At 34.8% G+C, this 20,844-nt stretch overlaps 1 protein-coding gene and 1 pseudogene across 1 annotated transcript in view; one reads left to right on the top strand and one right to left on the bottom strand.

The window, feature by feature from the left end:
- The window catches only part of ADGRL4 (adhesion G protein-coupled receptor L4), a 110,343-nt gene that overhangs the window by 63,309 nt on the left and 26,190 nt on the right, over window positions 1-20,844 (top strand). The window contains exons 4-13 of the mRNA XM_044238532.1: window positions 1,457-1,606; window positions 2,301-2,371; window positions 3,187-3,366; window positions 3,474-3,657; window positions 4,742-4,858; window positions 9,714-9,919; window positions 12,432-12,605; window positions 13,847-14,050; window positions 16,602-16,822; window positions 16,946-17,012. Coding sequence (XP_044094467.1) covers window positions 1,457-1,606; window positions 2,301-2,371; window positions 3,187-3,366; window positions 3,474-3,657; window positions 4,742-4,858; window positions 9,714-9,919; window positions 12,432-12,605; window positions 13,847-14,050; window positions 16,602-16,822; window positions 16,946-17,012 — 1,574 coding nt within the window. The remainder of the gene's footprint in view (window positions 1-1,456; window positions 1,607-2,300; window positions 2,372-3,186; window positions 3,367-3,473; window positions 3,658-4,741; window positions 4,859-9,713; window positions 9,920-12,431; window positions 12,606-13,846; window positions 14,051-16,601; window positions 16,823-16,945; window positions 17,013-20,844) is intronic.
- On the bottom strand, window positions 6,253-9,093 carry LOC122898518 (annotated as a pseudogene).

The raw sequence follows: 20,844 nt of genomic DNA, 5'->3' as shown, positions 1-20,844 counted from the left end.
GGAAGAGGATGGATCTCTGAAGAGTACAGATTATGAATATATAGGCTTGGCAGAAGAACAAAGAGTTTTTCTACCCTTTTTTCCAGCCTATGAATTGTCTTCTTAAATCTAGTACCATTCCCTTTCTAGCTAATGGACATGTCTTCAAGAACTACCAAGAGACTTACTGTCAGTTTCAGGTTTTGGTGGTTTGAATTTTAATGTTACTCTGTGCCTTCACTGCATTTTTGAAGGGAAAAATTAGGATCAACTACTTCTAAGATAACTAGCTAAGTGACCTTTTAAGTTGGACTTTGATTACTCCCCCTTTTTTATGGCAAACAGTATTGTGGCACTCTATTCGTTTTTTAAAAAATCAAATTTTATACTTATAATTACAGATTTAGTCATTAATCTGACATAGAGTATCTCTAAGATGTCAGAGCCAGGCTGGGAACACAAAAATCTTTGCATTAGCTTAAGGTAATGATCTGGACTCTTTAGTTACCTGGAATCATTCCCTATTGGAACTCTGCCTATTGGCAGAGTATTTATACTATATTTTTAACTTTAAGACATATTTCACTGCAATATGTAAAATTTTAAATTAAGAATATAAATTATGTGAGCTTAAAACCTAACATTTTTACTGTGACTTTGATATATGGCTACTGAAAATCTAAGACTTAATTCTGTACAATTTGTTACTTTATCTCTGATGACTGTGTATTCAGAATCATAGTAAAATATAACTTGGACAAAAAGTACTAAGTTGTGGTAAAATTTTAAGAGAGTTGAATCATACATTTTGCTAATTTTTAGGATAACTTACATGCAAAAATGAAGCTTTGGGGAAAAAATGAGTTACTTTTTTTTATCATCCAGATTAAACTGGATTGTTACAATCCATTTAGTTTAGTAGTAGAAAACAAAGAATTGTAGATGTATTTTTAAAATTGGGTCTTTAGGGGCACCTGGGTTGCTCAGTCGGTTAAGTGTTTGCCTTCAGTTCAGGGCCTGATCTCAGGGTCATGGGATTGAGCCCCGCATTGGGCTTCCTGCTCAATGGGGAGCCTGCTTCTTCCTCTTACTCTCCCTCTGTGTTCTCTCTTTCTCAAATAAATAAATAAAATCTTTTTTAAAAACTGGGTCTTTATTAAATTAAGATTAAATGTTAAATTGTCAATGATGGAAATTATTTTAATGACTTTATGGATGAATAATTATACTCAGAAAATAATTCAAGAGTTTGGTCCATGAATGACATTTTTAAATTCACTTTCAAAATGGATTGGCCAAATCGGGGTTTAAAATAAATATATGCAGCTGAGTTTGCTCTGTCATTTTCCAAATCATGGGATTTTCTTTACTTTCTTATAAAATTTAATATGAAATCACTAACCATATATAACTGTATCAGCAAGGTAGCAATTGTGTAAGTACTAAATAAAAAATTTAATTTTCCAAATATTTCCAGATATAGATGAGTGCAGTGAATCAGCTGCCTGTGGAGATCATGCAGTGTGTGAAAACGTGGTTGGTGGGTATAATTGCTCCTGCAAGGAAGGTTATCAGACATCCACAGGGAAATCACAGTTCATGCCTAATGATGGCACGCACTGCCAAGGTAAGTTACATGATTACATTTTATGTAATATTGAAAAGCTATATAAAATATAATGCTACACAATAGTAAAGTGTACAAAGAACTACATCTTCTAAAAACTGCCAGTATTCTTTTATTATCTATAAAATGAAATGAGAAAAGTTATCGTTTCATTTAATGGAAGAGGTAGACCGTATGTTTTATGCGGTTAACACAGGTAGTTAACATGTAGGGTAACTACAGTCTTCCATTTCCCATAAAATATTGTGCATCTTAATGAATAAAAATAATAACAAATGAAAATAAATATGGACAAATAAATGAATAAAAATAAACATTGTGATTTTATTATGAATCATATTTTAAAATAATGAGAAGCTAATAAATATTAATGAGTAAAACAGAAAATAAAACTCAAGTGTTAAGAATGTGTTTTAAATATTTAAATAAAGGAATAAAATTATTAGAATCAATATAATCATCTTAGGAAAAAATATTTCATTTATTTATTTGAGAGAGAGTGAGTGCGAGCATGAGCTGGGTGACAGGTAGGAGGAGAACCAGGGAGTCCGATGCTGGGGTAGATCCACACTGGGATCATGACCTAGGCGGAAAGGCAGATGCTTAACTGGCAGAGTCACCCAGTTGCCCCAGGAAAAAAATATTTTAAAAAACTTACTAGGTTTTTTATATGACCCATTTTCTTTTTTTACAGAAAATGTGAGTGCGAACTGCCATCTAGATAATGCCTGTATTGCTGCAAATATTGATAGAATGGTAAAAAAAGTAAGTAAACTAGTTAGATTAAGAATTTATTGTATTTTGACATTTTAGTTTCCATTAAAATCCTTCCTACATCACATTTTAAATAGAAGAGCAACCAGCTGATCTTCACGTAGAGTCAAAACTATTTACGTATACATATTTAGGTAGTTTGAGTCACAGAAAGGACCAATTTGAAAATCCCCAAAGTCCCTGAGGAAGACTTTGAGATACTTAGTGCATATTATTTTTTCACTGTTTAGTATATTGGAAATTTTGCTTTCAACATATAAAGAAAGTTGATGAACAAAATAGTAAAAACACACTTTGACCCCAGGCCAGTTCCCACATTCTAAGAAAACATAGTGAATGCCAGGAAATTTTGTACTTCAAAGGAAATATTTCAAAGAGTAAATAAAGTAGGACATTCACAAAATTGTCATGTGATTGAAAGTGTGATTCTCAACACGACAAGCAGTCAGCTAAGAGCAAATTTCCAATCTATCACATTATAAAGAATTTTTCTCTGGTTGATTGAAATCTAAATCAAAATACATTATCATATATTATAACTTTTAAAAGCGCATTTTTAAAAGTTATTAATTCAAACACGCTGTTTCTTTTCTAAAGTAATTTCTATGCTTTTTATTTGCTAACCTTTTGCAAATAATTTCAAGTTTCAGTGCTGCATGTCATGGTTTAGGTGTAGTCTGATAACTTATTAACATAGAGCACAAGAAAACCAAACTTAGAATAAATTTAACATACAATCTTTATTCTTAAAAAGATCCAATAGAGCTCTAAATCGGTTTCTTTTTTCTGGACTCATTTTTGTACAGTTTAGACACATACAGAAACCTGTGGCTTTACTACAAGAAATCTACAGAAATTCTGTGAAAGATCTTTCACCAATGGATATAATTACATATATAGAAATATTAGCTAAATCATCCCCATTACTGGGTGACATGAATAGCACGAATTCAGCCAAGGACACCCTTTCTAATTCAACTCTTACTGTAAGTATGCTGAGCTTTAACTCAATATAACTGAGCTTTAAATTTTTCCTTACATCTGTGATTCATGGATTCCAACATTTTTAAAAGACATACTTTTTTTTTAACAGGAATTTATAAAAACTGTGAATAATTTTGTTCAAAAGGACACATTTATAGTTTGGGACAAGTTATCTATGAATCTCAGAAGAACTCATCTCACAAAATTGATGCATGCTGCTGAACAGGCTACCTTGAGGATATCTCAGAACTTCCAAAAGACCACTCAGTTCAATACTAGTTCAAGTGATATAGGTGAGAAGCCAAGGTCAATTTCATAACAATGGTGTTTGTCAAACAGGCCATCCTCAAAAGGGAAAGAAAGTATTTAAAATACTGTTAATTAAATTGGCACCTGTTTCATCAATGCGGAAATGAATGGCAATGCACATTATAAGAATAATGTGAATGAAGTATGAGTAAAAAGGAGTACAAGTAAAATGAAGCAGTATGAGTAAAAACGTATTCATACATAAGCAAGGTCTTCTCCCTACCATCTTCACCTTGTCTGATTGCTGAGCTGTCTAGCATTCAAATGCTTAGGGTACATTACTCCCTTGTCATTTTAAGTTAGTCATCTCATGACTTGTTTGGATCTACCTTGGCCAAAGATATTTCTAGATAGATTTTTTGATATGAAGCAATCAACTTAGCAAACTAGAATGTTTCCTGCTTCATACAATCTCATATTTAGAACATTCATAATCTTGAATCAAACTGAAGATTCCTATAAAGTTGCTCTGGGAAACAAAGAACATTTTCTGATAATCATTGCATACATCTATATGATATTGTGTGGGTAACATCTGACTATGCAGCAGTAAGTATGCAAGAATTCACCACTTGCTCAAAATTAAAATAGCAAGCATTATGACTAATATATAGGATCTCTGCATTTCTGAGATGCTCTTGAATAAAAAAGGTGATCTACCCCAGATAAGGAAATTATCATCCAAGAATTTAATTCAATCATTCCCTATATGGTCAATTTTATTATAGATACCATCCTCTAAGACATGGTGGTCGCTTGTCTTTGATTTAATAATTATAATTTATAGCTCCCTTGTGTACATATGTATTTTGTCTTTTACTTAATCCAACAAAGATTAAATTAAACCATGAGTGATAAAGTGAAATAAAAAAAGTTAAAACCTGAATCAGATTTTTAAGATACAACGTTTAAGCATGTTCAGAATATGCTCATTCTACTTGCCAAAAAAGGTGAAATACAATAATGATGGATAAAACACAACAATGATGAATAAAATTGTCCTCATTAAACAAATAGACTGATTCAAGTAACTTCAGAGAATTTATGATTTTCATGGTTTTATTTCAGCTCTCAAGACTTTCTTTTTTGATTCATATCATAACACACATACTCATCCCTATATGAATGTGGATGGAAATTATATAAAGGTGTTTCCAAAGAGGAAAGCTGCATATGATTCCAATGGTAAGACTCCAATAGTCTTATATTCAATATGTCAGTAATTTGCAATAAATACTTATCATGCCTTTGATTGTATCTGATGTACATATAACGTGTGGTTTCCTAGAGAACACATTTGATGTTTATAGACAGGATTTCTGTCTTTGTGCTCGAGATTTTCAGTCTGATGTCAATACATGGTGAGAATTTTAGCTGACGATACCTATAGCCTTCTTGTCTTGTACCCAATTTCTGAAGCTGTCTGATATTGGTGAGATTCTACTGGAATATATAAAGCAGTTGTGATTTTATTCCATCTTTTATAGAAATTATAGGTGTTATAATTTGCATAGGATTCTTTTACTATTCTTTCTTCAGTAACCCTTCATATTACTCATTGGGAGGCTGAATTTGTAATTGTGTGAGGAAGACAAACAATGTTCCCGAAGACAGAAAGTTAGTGTTTTGGCCTCAATTTCTTTTCCACTTGCCATTTCATATCTTTTTACTGTAATCTTCTCATCTAAAGGCAGGATTTCTTGGGAAATGGAATGATGATACTAGCAGGCAACTTGATGATTATCTACCCTAATTTCCTCACGTTATGCATAATGGAATGAAGGCACAATGAAGTTAATGGATTTTTCTCCATGCACATCAACAAATAATACAGAGCCAGTACTAGAAGTGAGGAAGTTAACAAAGAAATCAACCTGACCAGCTTTTCCTTGTCACCTAATCAAGGACAAGGAAGCAGCTATTTTAGCCATTTATGTGGTCTTTTAATACAATGCACTTAGGAAAAAAAATCTCTACCAACAGAATTGTTATCATTCTCAAATAGGTCAAAATATACTACCTAGGTAAAACATGAATTATAATAGGTTTTCAAAGAATATGTGGGCTGTCATAAATGTAAGTGAAAAGTATATATAATAACACAGTATGATCTTTAGTATAGAAATCATTTCATAAATGCTATATTGTATTTATTTTTTTAATATTCTGCACATCATTCTCAAAAGAACATCCTTTAAAAAATTTTTGCACAACATTAATGTGGGATTTTTTCTCTAACCAATTGATATTATTCCCTTCATTCTTTCTTGTCATTTTTTTACAATAATAAGAAATAGATGGCCACAAAACAAAGAAAAAAAAATAACTAAGCCATACTACCATTGAGTCCAAGGCTTTTACTCTATTACATCGTATTCTGATTAACCATGCATACATATAACTATTTAGGAGCAAATCCAAAGATCATGTTAAACTTTTGAAATTTCTAAGACAATTTGAGTAGTGTTTAGAAGTTGAGAATAAAACCACTGAAAATACTCATTATACTGACAGATGATGGAATTAATTTCTCAAAGAGATCCCGTCTGAATGTATGATAGCCTTGTTATATTTGAAGATCACGCATGCAAACTCTGACACTTGAGAGTGACCATAATGTCAGCTGTTAAGAATCATAGAAAATTTGATTTCCTTAAGGTTGTGTCTTTTTTATTCTTTTAAAGATTTTATTTATTTATTTGTTTGTTTGTCAGACAGAGATCACAAGTGGGGAGAGAGGCAGGCAGAGAGAGAGAGAGAGAGAGGAGGAAGCAGGGTCTCTGCTAAGTAGAGAGCCCAATGTGAGGCTCGATGCGAGGCTCAATGCAGGGCTCAGTGCAGGGCTCGATGAGGGGCTTGATGAAGGGCTTGATGAGGGGCTTGATCCCAGGACCCTGAGATCATGACCTAAGCCGAAGGCAGAGGCTGTAACCCACTGAGCCACCCAGGTGCTCCCTTAAGGTTGTATCTTAAAAATAAGGGCAAGTCTAACAAACTGATAAAATCTGCTTTATGGTGTCTACATGTGATTATTCATTTACCAAAAAAAAAATCACTAATAAAACATAGGCTTCAAGTTAAAAATGTGTATAGTGTCATTATAAGGAAAATAAGGGAGGTCCATGGAAGAACAGGTGGATTTTTCATCTTTTTTTAAAGACTGAATTTTATTTCCTGTCATTAGCAAATAAATCCCTCATTTATTGAATGAAGATACATATCTGATAAGAGAGTTAAAAGCTAAATCAGGCCAAGAATTAGTGAGAAGTCATGGGAATTAGAAGAGGTTCAAATGATGAGAATGGACAAATACTGAAACAATACTCAGAACCAAACCAAGAAGGGATTTTGTAGTATTCTATGCAGCAAGAATCACATTTTACCCAAAGTCAAAAATTTGATGTTAAATATCTTCCTTGAGAAAAGACAGGAATGATTAGTAGACTTAAGAGATCTATCTTATCTTTTGGGGGTTTCGTTTGATTTTGGACCATCTCCTACTGCAACTTCTGAGAAGTCGCCATGATATGAACTGGTTCATACACTGGACTGAGTCAAGTTGACCTTAGAGGTTTTCAGATCCTGCTTGAGGCCCTGGCCTGTCCAAGCCAAGACTGGGCTAGTTCTTATCACAGGGAGTCTTCATAATGTCACTAGCCCAACCATGTTACAATAACTTCATTTCTTTCTTTGATAAAAGTTTTCTTAAACTGGTGGTTGAGGAAAATGCTCTTATCTAATATACATAGATTTCAGCAATCTCTTAGCGATGTTTCTCATGATACCTTTTTTAAAGACAATGGAAAATATGAACATGATGCATTTAGGCAATTTCTAGGTCACATAACCACAGCAGTATCAAAAAATATTATTTATTAGAGTGATGTGTGTCATGTGGAAGGACTCAGATTTGTATCACAGTTCTTTGTTTTGGGTTGGTTTTGTTTGTTTGTTTTTTCTCTTTTTCATTAACCTTGTTTCAACCGTTATTCCCAGGCTTCTTCAGCTTAATTAGCTTCAAAGAACAAATTGTGTCTAAGCAAACACTGAAAAGAGTTGCAGTGTCCAAGGGGCTTGGGCTCAGAAATATTAGAAATCTGGATTTTCTCAGAGACATGAACAGAATTAAAAAAAAAAAGAAAAAAAAAAACAGTCCTAATACACAGTAGCAGCTCCCAGTAACTTCTTTGACTTTTATCGTCTTCAGAAGTTGACTCAATTAAATTTGCTTCATTCTTGGAAGCTTCCTCAAAATTCTCCACAAGATCTGGAACTTTACCCTCCTCCTCCTCTCCAGTAGCAAGTGGTTCTCCTCCATCCACAGATTGTGTGGGCAGAGTTTTAACGGAACTTCTTAAGCTGCTCAGACTGTCTGCACCAAGATGTTTTAACATACCGGGTAGCATTTCTGTCAGCAGCTTTGTCTCAGCCTGGCCTGGGATGGTGAACGTGTTCGCTGCCAAGAATGCCTGCACTTGCGGCTTGTTAAAGTGGATCACTGTTCCTTAGTGTGTGAACATACGTCTTCAGTATCACAGATACTGCTTACCCCTAACTCCTTTAAGAACTGAGTTTTTTTTAATCATCTCCTGGCGCCATTCTATGGACCACCCTCCTCTTTGGGAGAGCAACGTGCACTTGAGCAGTTTGACCAGTTTCTCTTGGCTCGTGGTGGTTTCTTTCACCTTGCTGCAGCGGAAATGAAACCAGGCTCAGAACTTGGCGCTCCGGGGTTCTGGGCAGACCTGTTGAGATAAGGTGCAGACTCGCAGTGATGCAAGATGGCCGCTAGAGGGCACAGTTCTTTGTTTCTTATGATAACAATCAACATTTTATTTATGGTTTTGAAGAATTTATGCCTTTCACATTATTTTGGTCTCCCAAATTTGAGGGACCAAATATAAAAGAGTTCTTTATAAGTTGTCAGTAATCTAAAGTAAATATATAATGTTTCTAGTTTAAAACATAACAATAGTCCTATATAGCACCTTACCTTTTACAAAAGACTCATGTATTATTTAATTTGGTTTCCACCTTAGCCCATTAAGTAGCTAGAGTGAGTATTACTATTATCATTTTACAAGTGAAGAAGCTGAAGTTCCAAGCAGTTTATCCATAGCCGCACAAGTAGGAACAATGATTGAAACCAGAGTTTTTGATTCCAAGAGTAAATTCTGAATGCGAAGTTGTACATTCTGTGTCCGTAATTCTGTACAACAGATAGAGAAGCTGTATGACCTAAGTGGTGACAGGAATTTTAAAAAGACAATAGATCTAGATTTTGAGTTGTTCACATACTTAATATCAGTAATAAGGAGCTGCTTCAAAAACCAAGATAATTTGAGATCCATTGATATAGGTGTAATATCTAGGCTAAGGGAAAAATAGTCACGTGATAATCTGTACTGATCAGATTGCATTTCTAGTACTGGGTTATATGCTGATTTACTGCATTTGAGGAGTGTCAGGGGCACAGATAAATAGCTGTCTGGCAAGGCAGTAAATTTCCTACCTTGAGACTGCATAACTATATAACTATATGTCATCAATATTAAATAGGAAACATTTCAGTCGGCATGAAGTGAAACTCAGTGGCATCTAACAACTTCTTTAATTCTCAACTTCCTTAATACTCCAAGTCAGTGATAATTTTCTTCCAATATATTTCTAATTCCCATCTTTGCCTAGCAAAGTAGTAACTCCAAATTTTAATCTTTTAAGTGAATACATTTCACACCTTGGTTCTTAGTCATGAGTTGGATATACATTTATCTAGGACTGTTTTTCTCCTAAATATAGGTTGTTCAAAGGGGATGCTACTGTCCATGATTAGTTTCAGAGTCATGGAGGTCAGGGAATATGTCTTAGTATGATTTGATTATATAGACATGCACTTATTATGACCCACATTTTAGTTTCTAGGTATTCGTCTGACTTCCTTAGAGTAAAAAACTTTGTTCAATTTTTATGTTTATTTTGAGAGCCTAAATATACTTTTGTTTTATAAGAATTTCACTAAATACACTTATTTGATTGATAGGCAATGTTGCAGTTGCATTTTTATATTATAAGAGTATCGGTCCCTTGTTTTCATCATCTGACAACTTCATATTGGAACCTCAAAGTTCTGATAATTCTGAAGAGGAGGAAAGAGTCATTTCTTCAGTGATTTCAGTCTCAATAAGCTCAAACCCACCCACGCTGTATGAACTTGAAAAAGTAACATTTACATTAAGTCACATGAAGGTAAGCTGTTTTTCTAATAACTATTGGTTATGAGTGTGAACCATTCAGAAAAGTGAACTTTTTTTCATTGTGGCACTTTAATTGTATGTGAATTCTTGAGTTTAAAAATTGAAAGAGTAAAGTAGTTTCAACTAATTTTTCTATAAAATATTTTTGCACTTTCCATGCTCTGTTATCTTTCTGGTAAATATCAAGGAACTCTGCACATTTGATTTTCTGAAATTAACCTGTATTTCAATTTTATTTGTCATTACATTGTTCACTTTGGAAGTCTCCATACCTTTTAGTAATGAGTTATAAAAATGTATCAGAGCCAAAGAGATAAATGTCATTTGTGTAATGACAGAGTTGTCTGATTACTAATTGCCATTTAAAATAATATTTGCAGGGACTGAAATGCTGATTAAAATATAATCACAGAGAAGTTTACAGTATTTCATAAAGAAATTAGCTGAGAACATTTTATTCCTTTACTGTTATTCAAAATCTTTTTCAAGCTCATATGTAATTAAAACTCCATCATAATAAACATTAGAAAGTACTAAGTATTTGGTTTTTTTATATACCTAAAAATGAATGTGAAAACTAAAGATCATAGATCATTTACTGCTCTTTTACGGTTGATGGTTTCTTGGATTTTCAACAGAATTTCAGTCCTAGTACACGATGAAAAAGTACCTCTGATGCTCCATTTGAAGAGCCTTGAAGCTGGGCAATTGTATTTGCACGTTTATGGGGGAAGAAGAGAACTAAAAGCACAGATATGCTGACACACAGTACAAATGTGTCACTGCAGAGACATCTAACGTAGAGAGAAGCTAAAGGCATAGAAGATCCAAGAAAATAGTAGCTCAAACCTAAACATTGGTAGGCATTATGTTCAGAAGAAGGTGTGAAATGTCTTAAGAATGGAAAAGAAACAGACATTTTTAGGTGCCAACTGACCTTCTGACACTAGAATCAAAACGTTGTTCTTTCACATGCTCTGATGGGTTTTCTGCAGTTTTTGCTAGTGGCAGCTAAAGAGATGCCAAGTCACGACGCCAAGTCACTGACTCCAAGTCAGTGATAATTTTCTTCCAATATATTTCTATTTTGTTGTTGTTGTTAAGCTGCAAGAGATTGGGAGCAGGGGACAACAGTCGAAAAGGACTACTGCCAGGGGCAACTCCACAGTCTCACTTTTATTGGATCGAAACAATAGCCAACAGAAGGACTGTATTCCAATATATTTCTAATTCCTATCTTTGCCTAGCAAAGTAGTAACTCCCAAATTTACATCTTTTAAGTGAATACATTTCACACCTTGGTTCTTAGTCACGAGTTGGATGTACATATACCTAGGACTGTTTTTCTCCTAAATATAGGTTGCACTTAGAAAAAATATAACGACCTACTTCACCAGTCTCTGATACAATCACGAAACAAGATACAACACACATTTAGATAAAAATTCTTCAGCAAAATTCATGTGAAAATTGGATTATCCTTAATCTTCTTCTCTGTTCAAATCTTTTTCCCATTCAAATTAACAACCACTGTGAAATTTTATCGTTTTCTTTTGACAACAGACCTACCTACTGCATGGTTTCCCTCTTTCTGAGAATAAATTCTGGATCCCATTGTTTTCCTAAAAAAAATAGAAGCTAACACCTTCAGTTTCCTGAATTTATTTGCAATTTCACCAATTAGTATATAGTTCTCCATTACCTCAAAGGAATATTAAAAGTCGTTTTCATAATATTATGCTATGATCACTTAATATAAATATGTGGTAAAGAGAAGTTTATCTATAAAACAACCGTCCTGCAGTCTACGCAAGCAGACCCTATCTCTGATCTTGTCTTCAACTGCTCATTATCTCATTCACAAACTATACTGGTTTCCAGGGTTTCTGGAATATTCCTATCCAGCCTCAGAGCTTTTCTATTTTCCATTCCATACAGAACCTTCTGTTCCCAAGTCCTAGGGTTTATTCTCTCTCTCTCTAACTTCGTTGAGATATTTCCTTTAGTAGCATCTCCTAAGAAAGTCCTCCTCTGACCAGTCTCAACTACGTTCTCCTTCCCCTGGTTTATTTTTCTTTTTTAATAATTTCTCATCTCATGGGAATCTAAAATCAGTGGCACACATACTTTTTCTGTTTTGTTCAATGTTGTATTTTTAGTACTTGGGTCAATGACTAATATCCAGCGTATTCTCTGTAAACATTTATCAAATAAAGATTGTATGGTAATTAGGTGTCTTGCACTATGCTAAATGATCTCATTTGATAATACATAATTCTCACAACTTTGTGGCAGAGGAATTGATAAAGTATAGCATTGTTGCAATAACTTCGGTTCTTCCACAGAACACCGGTACTCATTTATTAGCATTGATTTTGTGTTGTACGTTTTAGGCATGGTTGTAATTATATTGATATGCAAAATGGTATTTCATATATGAGAAATATGATACCATATATATAATTCTTTCTCTTTTTTCCATCAGTAAAATGTCTCTTTTTCAGACCACAGATAAATATAGGAGCCAGTGTGCATTTTGGAGCTACTCGCCTGATACCATGAATGGCAACTGGTCTTTGGAGGGCTGTGAGCTCATGTCCTCAAATGAGACCCACACCTCATGCCGCTGTAACCACCTGACACATTTTGCAATTCTGATGTCTTCTGGTTCTTCCATCGTAAGATGATTTTCCATCATTCTATATTTATAAACCTGCTTGTTTTCTTTTTATGTGTGTTTATATCAGTCAAGAGAATTAATTTTTTATGTTTCTTTGGGTGCAAATATATTTAACTGATAAAACCTCCAAACTATCTTTTTTTAGTCTTTGCTTTCTTACCTGTCTTATTTGACATATTTAGACTGGATTTTAGGTAATTTTTTGCCTGGGACTTATCTAGTCTATGATAGCTGGTGGGTTATGCATTAAATACCTATCCACTGACTCTTAATTTTTAATGTTGCTTCTAAAAACCACTTATACATTTTAATGTATCATGCTCTCTAAGGGCCATTGCCTTTGTTTTGAAAGTTTATTTTTACCAATTACAAATTAGTTAAAAATATTTGAAACCTGGTCAATAAGTATTAGCATATTTATAACTATTACAATGTTTTAATAATGTAGAACTGTACAAGGTTTTTAAACACAGATCTCTTCTATAGCGAATAGGTCCATGCTATGCATTTCGCATCAGTAATATCTTTCTTTTACACTATAGAGTTTCTTATTTGATATCACTGTATCATAATCTTCGTTAAATTACAAGTTCATTTCCATGTCTATTGAGAATCTATCAAATATATAAAGTGACCAAATAAATCTGCCTAACCATAATGTCATTCATAAAGACTTTTTTCCTGAATGTTAAGTAAGTAAAGAAGCCTCTGCTCTCTATATAAGATATAAATATTCATCTGGTTAGAATAAAACCAACTTTTCCCATTTCCAAGTCTCTCAACTTGACTGTTTTGATATTCTATATATTCAGCATTTCTGATACCTTTGTTTAATGTGTTTTAGATGAATTGCTGCATGGAAATAAGACTTGTTATTACCACTGATAAATCTGTTTTAATTAACCATTTTCACATTACAATAATGAATTGCCTTTCTAATATCAGGAAACTGATGACGATAACATTGTTAAACCATATACTAATATATACTATGCCCAGGAAAAAAAGCACTAATTACAGAACTTTTTAAGTGCTACATGATTTATATCAGATTTCTCGGAATATTGAGCATTTTCAAAGGCACAGAATTTTTCTCATCTAAATGCACATTTGTATTTTTACATTTTATGAACATTTTGATTAATGTTTCACCAAAAAAAGAAGTTCATTATATGTTGTAGTTCCTTTGACAAGTTACTGAGTTATTCTCTTAACAACTTTATTATTATTTTCCCTTAGGGTATTAAAGATTATAATATTCTTACAAGGATCACTCAACTAGGAATAATTATTTCACTGATTTGCCTTTCCATATGCATTTTTACCTTCTGGTTCTTCAGTGAAATTCAAAGCACCAGAACAACAATTCACAAAAATCTCTGCTGTAACCTGTTCCTTGCTGAACTAGTTTTTCTTGTTGGGATCAATACAAATACTAATAAGGTATGTAGATCTCCCTTACTCTCTATTTTGTTTTCTAAATTTGTACTTTCCTAAATATATATGTCATAGAATCATGAATTATAATTAAGAGCTTAATGGGCAAACATACCATCTACTTTGTTCCTAAGTCTTTTCCAAGTTTGCTAATGCTACCATATCTAAAACCTGTCTGTCACAGTTCCATGAAGCACGATGTCCCTTATTATGATGAATCATTGGAATAAATGAAAACTTAGCAACAAACTGAAGAAATAGCCTTTTTTGTTTTTTTTTTGTTTTTTTTTTTTTATGCGGGTATTAAACAGAGGCAGATGGGGCAAAGAGAATGAGAAAAAGTTTGTCTTAACACAGGACTGACTGTAAAAGCAGTGGGTTCACAGGCTGTAAATGTAACAAGTTGGCTCCACCGAGTCACTGCACTTTCCTAACTACCTATTTCTTTTTTTTTTTTTTTTTTCCCAATTTATTTATTTTCAGAAAAACAGTATTCATTATTTTTTCACCACACCCAGTGCTCCATGCAAGCTGTGCCCTCTATAATACCCACCACCTGGTACCCCAACCTCCCACCCCCCCGCCACTTCAAACCCCTCAGACTGTTTTTCAGAGTCCATAGTCTCTCATGGTTCACCTCCCCTTCCAATTTACCCAAATTCCCTACTACTCTCTAACGCCCCTTGTCCTCCATGCTATTGGTTATGCTCCACAAATGAGTGAAACCATATGATAATTGACTCTCTCTGCTTGACTGATTTCACTCAGCATAATCTCTTCCAGTCCCGTCCATGTTGCTACAAAAGTTGGATATTCGTTCTTTCTGATGGAGGCATAATACTCCATAGTGTATATGGACCACATCTTCCTTATCCATTCATCCGTTGAAGGGCATCTTGGTTCTTTCCATAGTTTGGCGACTGTGGCCATTGCTGCTTATTTCTACCCCCGTCACTAATGGAGGACCTTACCAAACAATCTCTATATTGTGTTAGTCTGGGTCCTCCTAGAAGCAGACATTCAAATGGGATTCAACACGCAATAAATTAATCAGGCAAAATGGCTGAGAGATCATGGGAAGAGAGGGACTTGGAGAGCCATCTCACCGAGATGCAGGTCTGACCCCGAGTAAAGGAGAGAAGGAAGAAAAGACAAGTGTAGGTGGGAGCTTTGACACAACAGTACGGTTCTCAGGAAAGCTCGGCATGGTTGCAAGGAGTCCTTGGAGAAGACCTTGAGCCAGAGACACGTGGTGGAGGACTTCTCTGTGTAGCAGCAGCCTGTGGGAAAGATGAACACAGCAGCTAGAGCTCCTGATCAGTTGCCCTCCATGCAGATAGAGACTAGAGAAGTGTATCCTCGGGGCCACAAGACATTATATTTCCTCCATATTTCCATCCCTGCTAGAAATCTGTCAAACAACGACACTAATGCCTAGTTACCAAAGGCTTTTTCTGATGTAGATGCCACCAAACATCCATTTTAAATAGTATACCCTAGACTATAAATTTCATATATATTTTTTTTTATTTTGCAAGGGTATGCCTAACACCTGCCAATTTTATATACCACCCATTATCCTCCAATGCCAGTTTCTTCCCTCAGTTTCATCTCCCTGTTACCCTTATCCCAAAACTATTCCTTAGAGTGCTTATTTTCAGATCTATCACTTATCAAGTTCTTCCCATTTTCAAGTCCTATTTCAATCTCAGTTCCTCATTAAAATAGTTCCCCAATTTTGGTCACTAACACTCTCTCTGGTCCCAACATTATATGGTACTCCCCAATATATATTAGTATATAATCTCATTATGCTTGGATTGTACTCTTTTTTATTAGAGCAGTAGGTGTGTAAGGGCGTATTGTGTTCTCTTTCCATCTTTTTATACTATTACTTCTATTATTACAAAAGTGGGTAACTGTATTTCTTTCTCTGTTCTTTCTTAAAGGCCTAATTCCAATTCTATGTGGGAAATAAGTACTAATAAATAATATTTAACTGAACTCCATCTCAAATTTACCTGATGATCTTATAACTTAAAGCGACTCCATAATGGATATTTTTGTAAACTATGTATCATCATTCATCTCTTTTATAAACTTAATGTTTGCCACAATAATCAAGATACTTATTATAGTTCATTTACCACAGTTTAAGCAATAATTTTCATTCTTTGAGCATGAACAGAATTAAGGAGAGTAAAGGCATCTCCAAAACAGAAATTAACTTAAATCACAACATATTCACTAAGATATCATGGTGAACCTGTGACCAACCCACAACTCCTCCCATGACAGAAATGCATAAAAGCAGAACTCTCTGGACAAGAGCAGTCACTTAGCTCTATTGCACGACTTCTTCGCAACTGATGCTTCACACTGATGAAACTCAGCTGGAAGTGGTACATCTTAAAAAATGGGCATTTGATGAGAGGATATTTTAACGTGATCAGGCATTATAGCAAGTGGCATAATTTAAGGAGAAAGTCAGGATCTTGTGTTATGCTAATGGGAAAGCAAACATTGCTTACGATTTCTTTCTTTCCTCAATTTCTAGCTCTTCTGTTCAATCATCGCCGGGCTGCTGCATTATTTCTTTTTAGCTGCCTTTGCCTGGATGTGCATTGAAGGCATCCACCTCTATCTCATCGTTGTGGGCGTCATCTACAACAAGGGCTTTCTGCACAAGAATTTCTACATCTTTGGCTATCTCAGCCCCGCTGTGGTAGTTGGCTTTTCAGCCTCATTAGGATATAGATATTATGGCACCACCAAAGTGTAAGTGAAGATGATCTCATAACTATTTGAAATACGATTCTGAATATGCTTCATATATCATTGAAAATGTTGCTCTGTGAAGTACATACAAACATATTTATAGATTTGTTATTTACTTTTCAGATGTTGGCTTAGCACAGAAAACAACTTTATTTGGAGTTTTATAGGACCAGCCTGTCTAATCATTCTTGTACGTATATTTAACATCAGTTGGAATTCCAAAAAGGGATGATTAAAATTCACAACAATCGGGCATTACTCTGAGGGAAACCAATGATTTTGAGCACTTTACAGTATGTCGTTTAAATAATATTTTACACATATTTATTACAACCGAGGGGGAAAATATATTTATATATACATCTTAAATGCAGAGGTATTACAGTTCACCTGCCCCTCCTGGAGGAGGAGATGTTTCTACGTTAACACACAGGAAAATCATTTCTCACTTATCAGTAGTGTCTGAGCATACTTCAATACTGAGTTTGCCAAGCAGCTGATAATCTGGCACTTCAGATGTTTACATTATTTAATCTTTTATCAATGATCAGTGATCTTTGAAGATTAGACTGTCATCTTTATCGTTTTAACATCATCATGTACCCTGTCATCATGAAAGTGATTTTAAACTAAATTGCGACGTCAGAGACAAGAACCCACTATTTCTCATGAGCAGACAAGTCATATATTGATAGTTCCATTTCAGTGAGGAAGAGGGCCTTTTAATTCTTATTGGAAGTGGTTTCAAACCTACAAATTTGGCAGGTGTTATATGTTCCTTCCTAAATAAAGACATTTTTAGATGTCTCAAGAGCATTTCTAAGTGCTGTTAAGTTTTCAAAGCCATTCTGAATATAATAGTCTGTCAATGAATCTGGGAGGTCTGACAAGGCTCTAGAATGGAATGAATTGTCAACAGAGGAGCTTTGACAATATTTTGGACAACTTTGTCCCAGATGTTTTGACCATAAACTAGCTATCTTTTTTTGAATTGTTTTGTTTTGTTTTGTTTTGTTTTTTTTACTCACTCTTTTCCCTGGTGTTTTTATGGTTGTAAGGAAGCTGCTAAATGGAGAAAGACTTGAAAGGTAAAATGGAGAATTTTCACCAAGGCTCAGTTTTTTTTTTTTTAAAGATTTTATTTATTCATTTGACAGACAGAGATCACAAGTATGCAGAGAGGCAGGCAGAGAGAGATGGAGAAGCAGGCTCCCCGCCGAGCAAAGAGCCTGATGCGGGGCTCGATCCCAGGATCCTGGGATCATGACCTGAGCTGAAGGCAGAGGCTTTAACCCACTGAGCCACCCAGGCGCCCCCAAGGCTCAGTTTTTAATGGTATGGGTGAAATAATGTGCATTCAGAGGCTGTATTTCCTAACCATGATAGAAAATTGCTTATAATTCTCCCAATGAATCCAGTAATATAAAAAGGAACCATTGGCTAGATTTCAGCTAAAACAATTTCAGAGTTAGTTTATTATAATTCCAAAATTTTCAAACCACATGAGACTATAGATTGATTGAATGTTGTCCTTTCCACATACTTTCATTTGTTGCCCAGATAGGAGTATTTTGTGTAAACACACTTTCTATATATTCTGATTTTCCTGGGTCTATCTCTATAGATGGATCATCTCTTATATTGTTCTGTACAAGTGAAAGTTCTTTGAATCAGTAATTCTTGTAATTAAGATGAAAAGGAGTGGGCTAGACAATATAGTCAGACAAGAAAAATAAGAGTGTTTTTCTGTTAAGTAAGAAATGAAAAGTGTTCCCTGAAATCGTTTTCCACTTTTGCTTATGTAAGGGAAAAGATAACTTTGGATTATCTTATAGTGAAGTCCACAGACTTTAGATGGGCTTATCTAAAAATGAGTCCAGCTAACTTTCCTAGAAGCCTAAATGAATAACATCACACTATCCTTGTCTGGAATTAATGAACCCATTTATCTTCCATAGTTTCAGTATGATAATCATTACATTTAACCTGAGGGCCAGGCTACTTAAGAAATGGATGGGGCACCTCAGTTTTACTCTAAAACTGAATAATGTTTATCATTTTTAGTATCTTTAGAAGCAGAAGAGATTCCTTAATTACTGAATTGAAGTGAATTCATTTATTCTAGTTATTTCTTGTTTTCTATACTAATAGTGGTCAATTATTATTGTCACTGTTATTACTATTTGTTATTGTTGTTATTATTCAGCTATATGTTGTTGTGAATGTTATTATTCAGCTGCTTGACAGTGTTAAGTGAGATACATCCTGTTGTCCCAGAATAGTATACATCTTTAGTTCAGAAGTGAAGTAAAAGAAATATTGGGCACCAAACATTTGAAAAAGGGCCACTAAGAGCTTGGGTTTGACACTTCCATGGTTCTGATAAAGAGACAGTAGGACCAGCTGTAGTGCCATAAGAAGGTTGAGGATGGAGGCCTCTGGCCAGGGATAGTGGTCTAGAATTAGGAGTCCTAGCGGTACCTGGCTAATTCCATCAGTTATACATCTAACTTTGGCTCAGATCATGATCTCAGGGTCCTGGGATCAAGTCCTGTGTCAAGTTCTCTGCTCAGTGGGGAATATGCTTTTCTATCTCCCTCCGTGTTCTCTCTTTTGCTCTCTCTCAAGTAAATAGATAAACAATCTTTAAAAAAAAAAAAAAAGAGTCCTTGACCTTTGGAGGAGTGCAGTGTTCTTTATGAAAAGCTTTACTTTTTGCTGCCAGTGAAAAAAAAGGCAGGGGCTCCCCTATCATTTGGAAGACAAGTTTTGGACAAGTACTCTGAAAGGTTTGTAGAGAATGGGATCAGAAATATAATAAGAGTAAAATTATCTTTCCAATCTTAGATCAAAGGCCAGTATGGCTGATTTTTGTGTCTCATTGATATAGAGAGCATAGTATAATGAGCCAGTTTTTATAAGAGTTTGACATATGTCTCCTGACTTTGGGCCAGATCTGAATATAGAGACTAGATCTATTTGAATTTGGAGTTTCCTGCAAACTGCATGCTTACTGGAGTATTTTTGGACAGCAGGGAAGGAAAGGATTAATAGACAGCATAACAGACAGAAGTTGTAGGGTTGCCTAGAAGTCTTCCAGGTCAAAGCAAAATTATACACAACCAAAAGAACAGGTTGAATAAAAATGAAGTGAAATGGTGGTATGACTATACTTCTCTGAAGGATAGAAGATGGAAAGGAAATTCTGTAAACACCAAGAAAATCACATATACTGTCTAAGTGGAGGCCATCACATAAGCCAAGATTATCAGCAATAGTAAGAGCCAAACTAAACCAAAGTGATGTCATGAAGCTCATCTGGCCGTTCTGGCTTCCAGCAACAGAAGAGTTAAGATTTATTAATGAAGGGACAGCATTTGAGAAACAACTATGCTGCCCTACACTCATCTACATAGATCTACTGAATTGAAAATCATTATCCTGGAGCACCTGGGTAGTTTAGTCAGCTAAACCAACTCTTGATTTCAGCTCTGGTCAGGATCTCAGGGTTGAGAGACTGAGCATGGTGTTAGGCTCTGCACCCGACGTGGAGCCTACTTAAGATGTTCCCTCTCCCTCACCCCCTCTGCCTCTCTCTCTCTCAAAAAAAAAAAAAAAAAAAAGCCAAAAACCAAACAACAACAACAACAACAAAAAACCATTATCCTATGTTTGGATATATTTTGGTAGGTAAGGATGTCAAGCCATATAAGTAAGTTTGCCAGGTTAATTGGGTGGAATGGGCATGATGGGCAAACAAAGGAAATATCAGAATTATGCCCTGCCTACTATAGTATCAGTGAGGATAAAGCCAGACAAAACAAATAACAAAAAACAACATATAATAAAATAGAAGTGATATTGATATGATGTGGGAGAGATCAATTTGAGCATGATAATCATTCTACAAGTCTTCACTGAGATAGAGGAATTTGTTTGTAGATGGGGCAAGAAGTAAATTTGGCTTTACAGCAGATTTTTTTTTAAGATTTTATTTATTTATTTGACAGACAGAGATCACA

Source organism: Neovison vison, chromosome 2, assembly GCF_020171115.1.
Source record: "Neovison vison isolate M4711 chromosome 2, ASM_NN_V1, whole genome shotgun sequence".
Classification (NCBI taxonomy): Eukaryota; Metazoa; Chordata; class Mammalia; order Carnivora; family Mustelidae; genus Neogale; species Neogale vison.
Note: the sequence above shows the minus strand (reverse complement) of the source record. Positions and strands in the feature narration are given on the sequence as shown.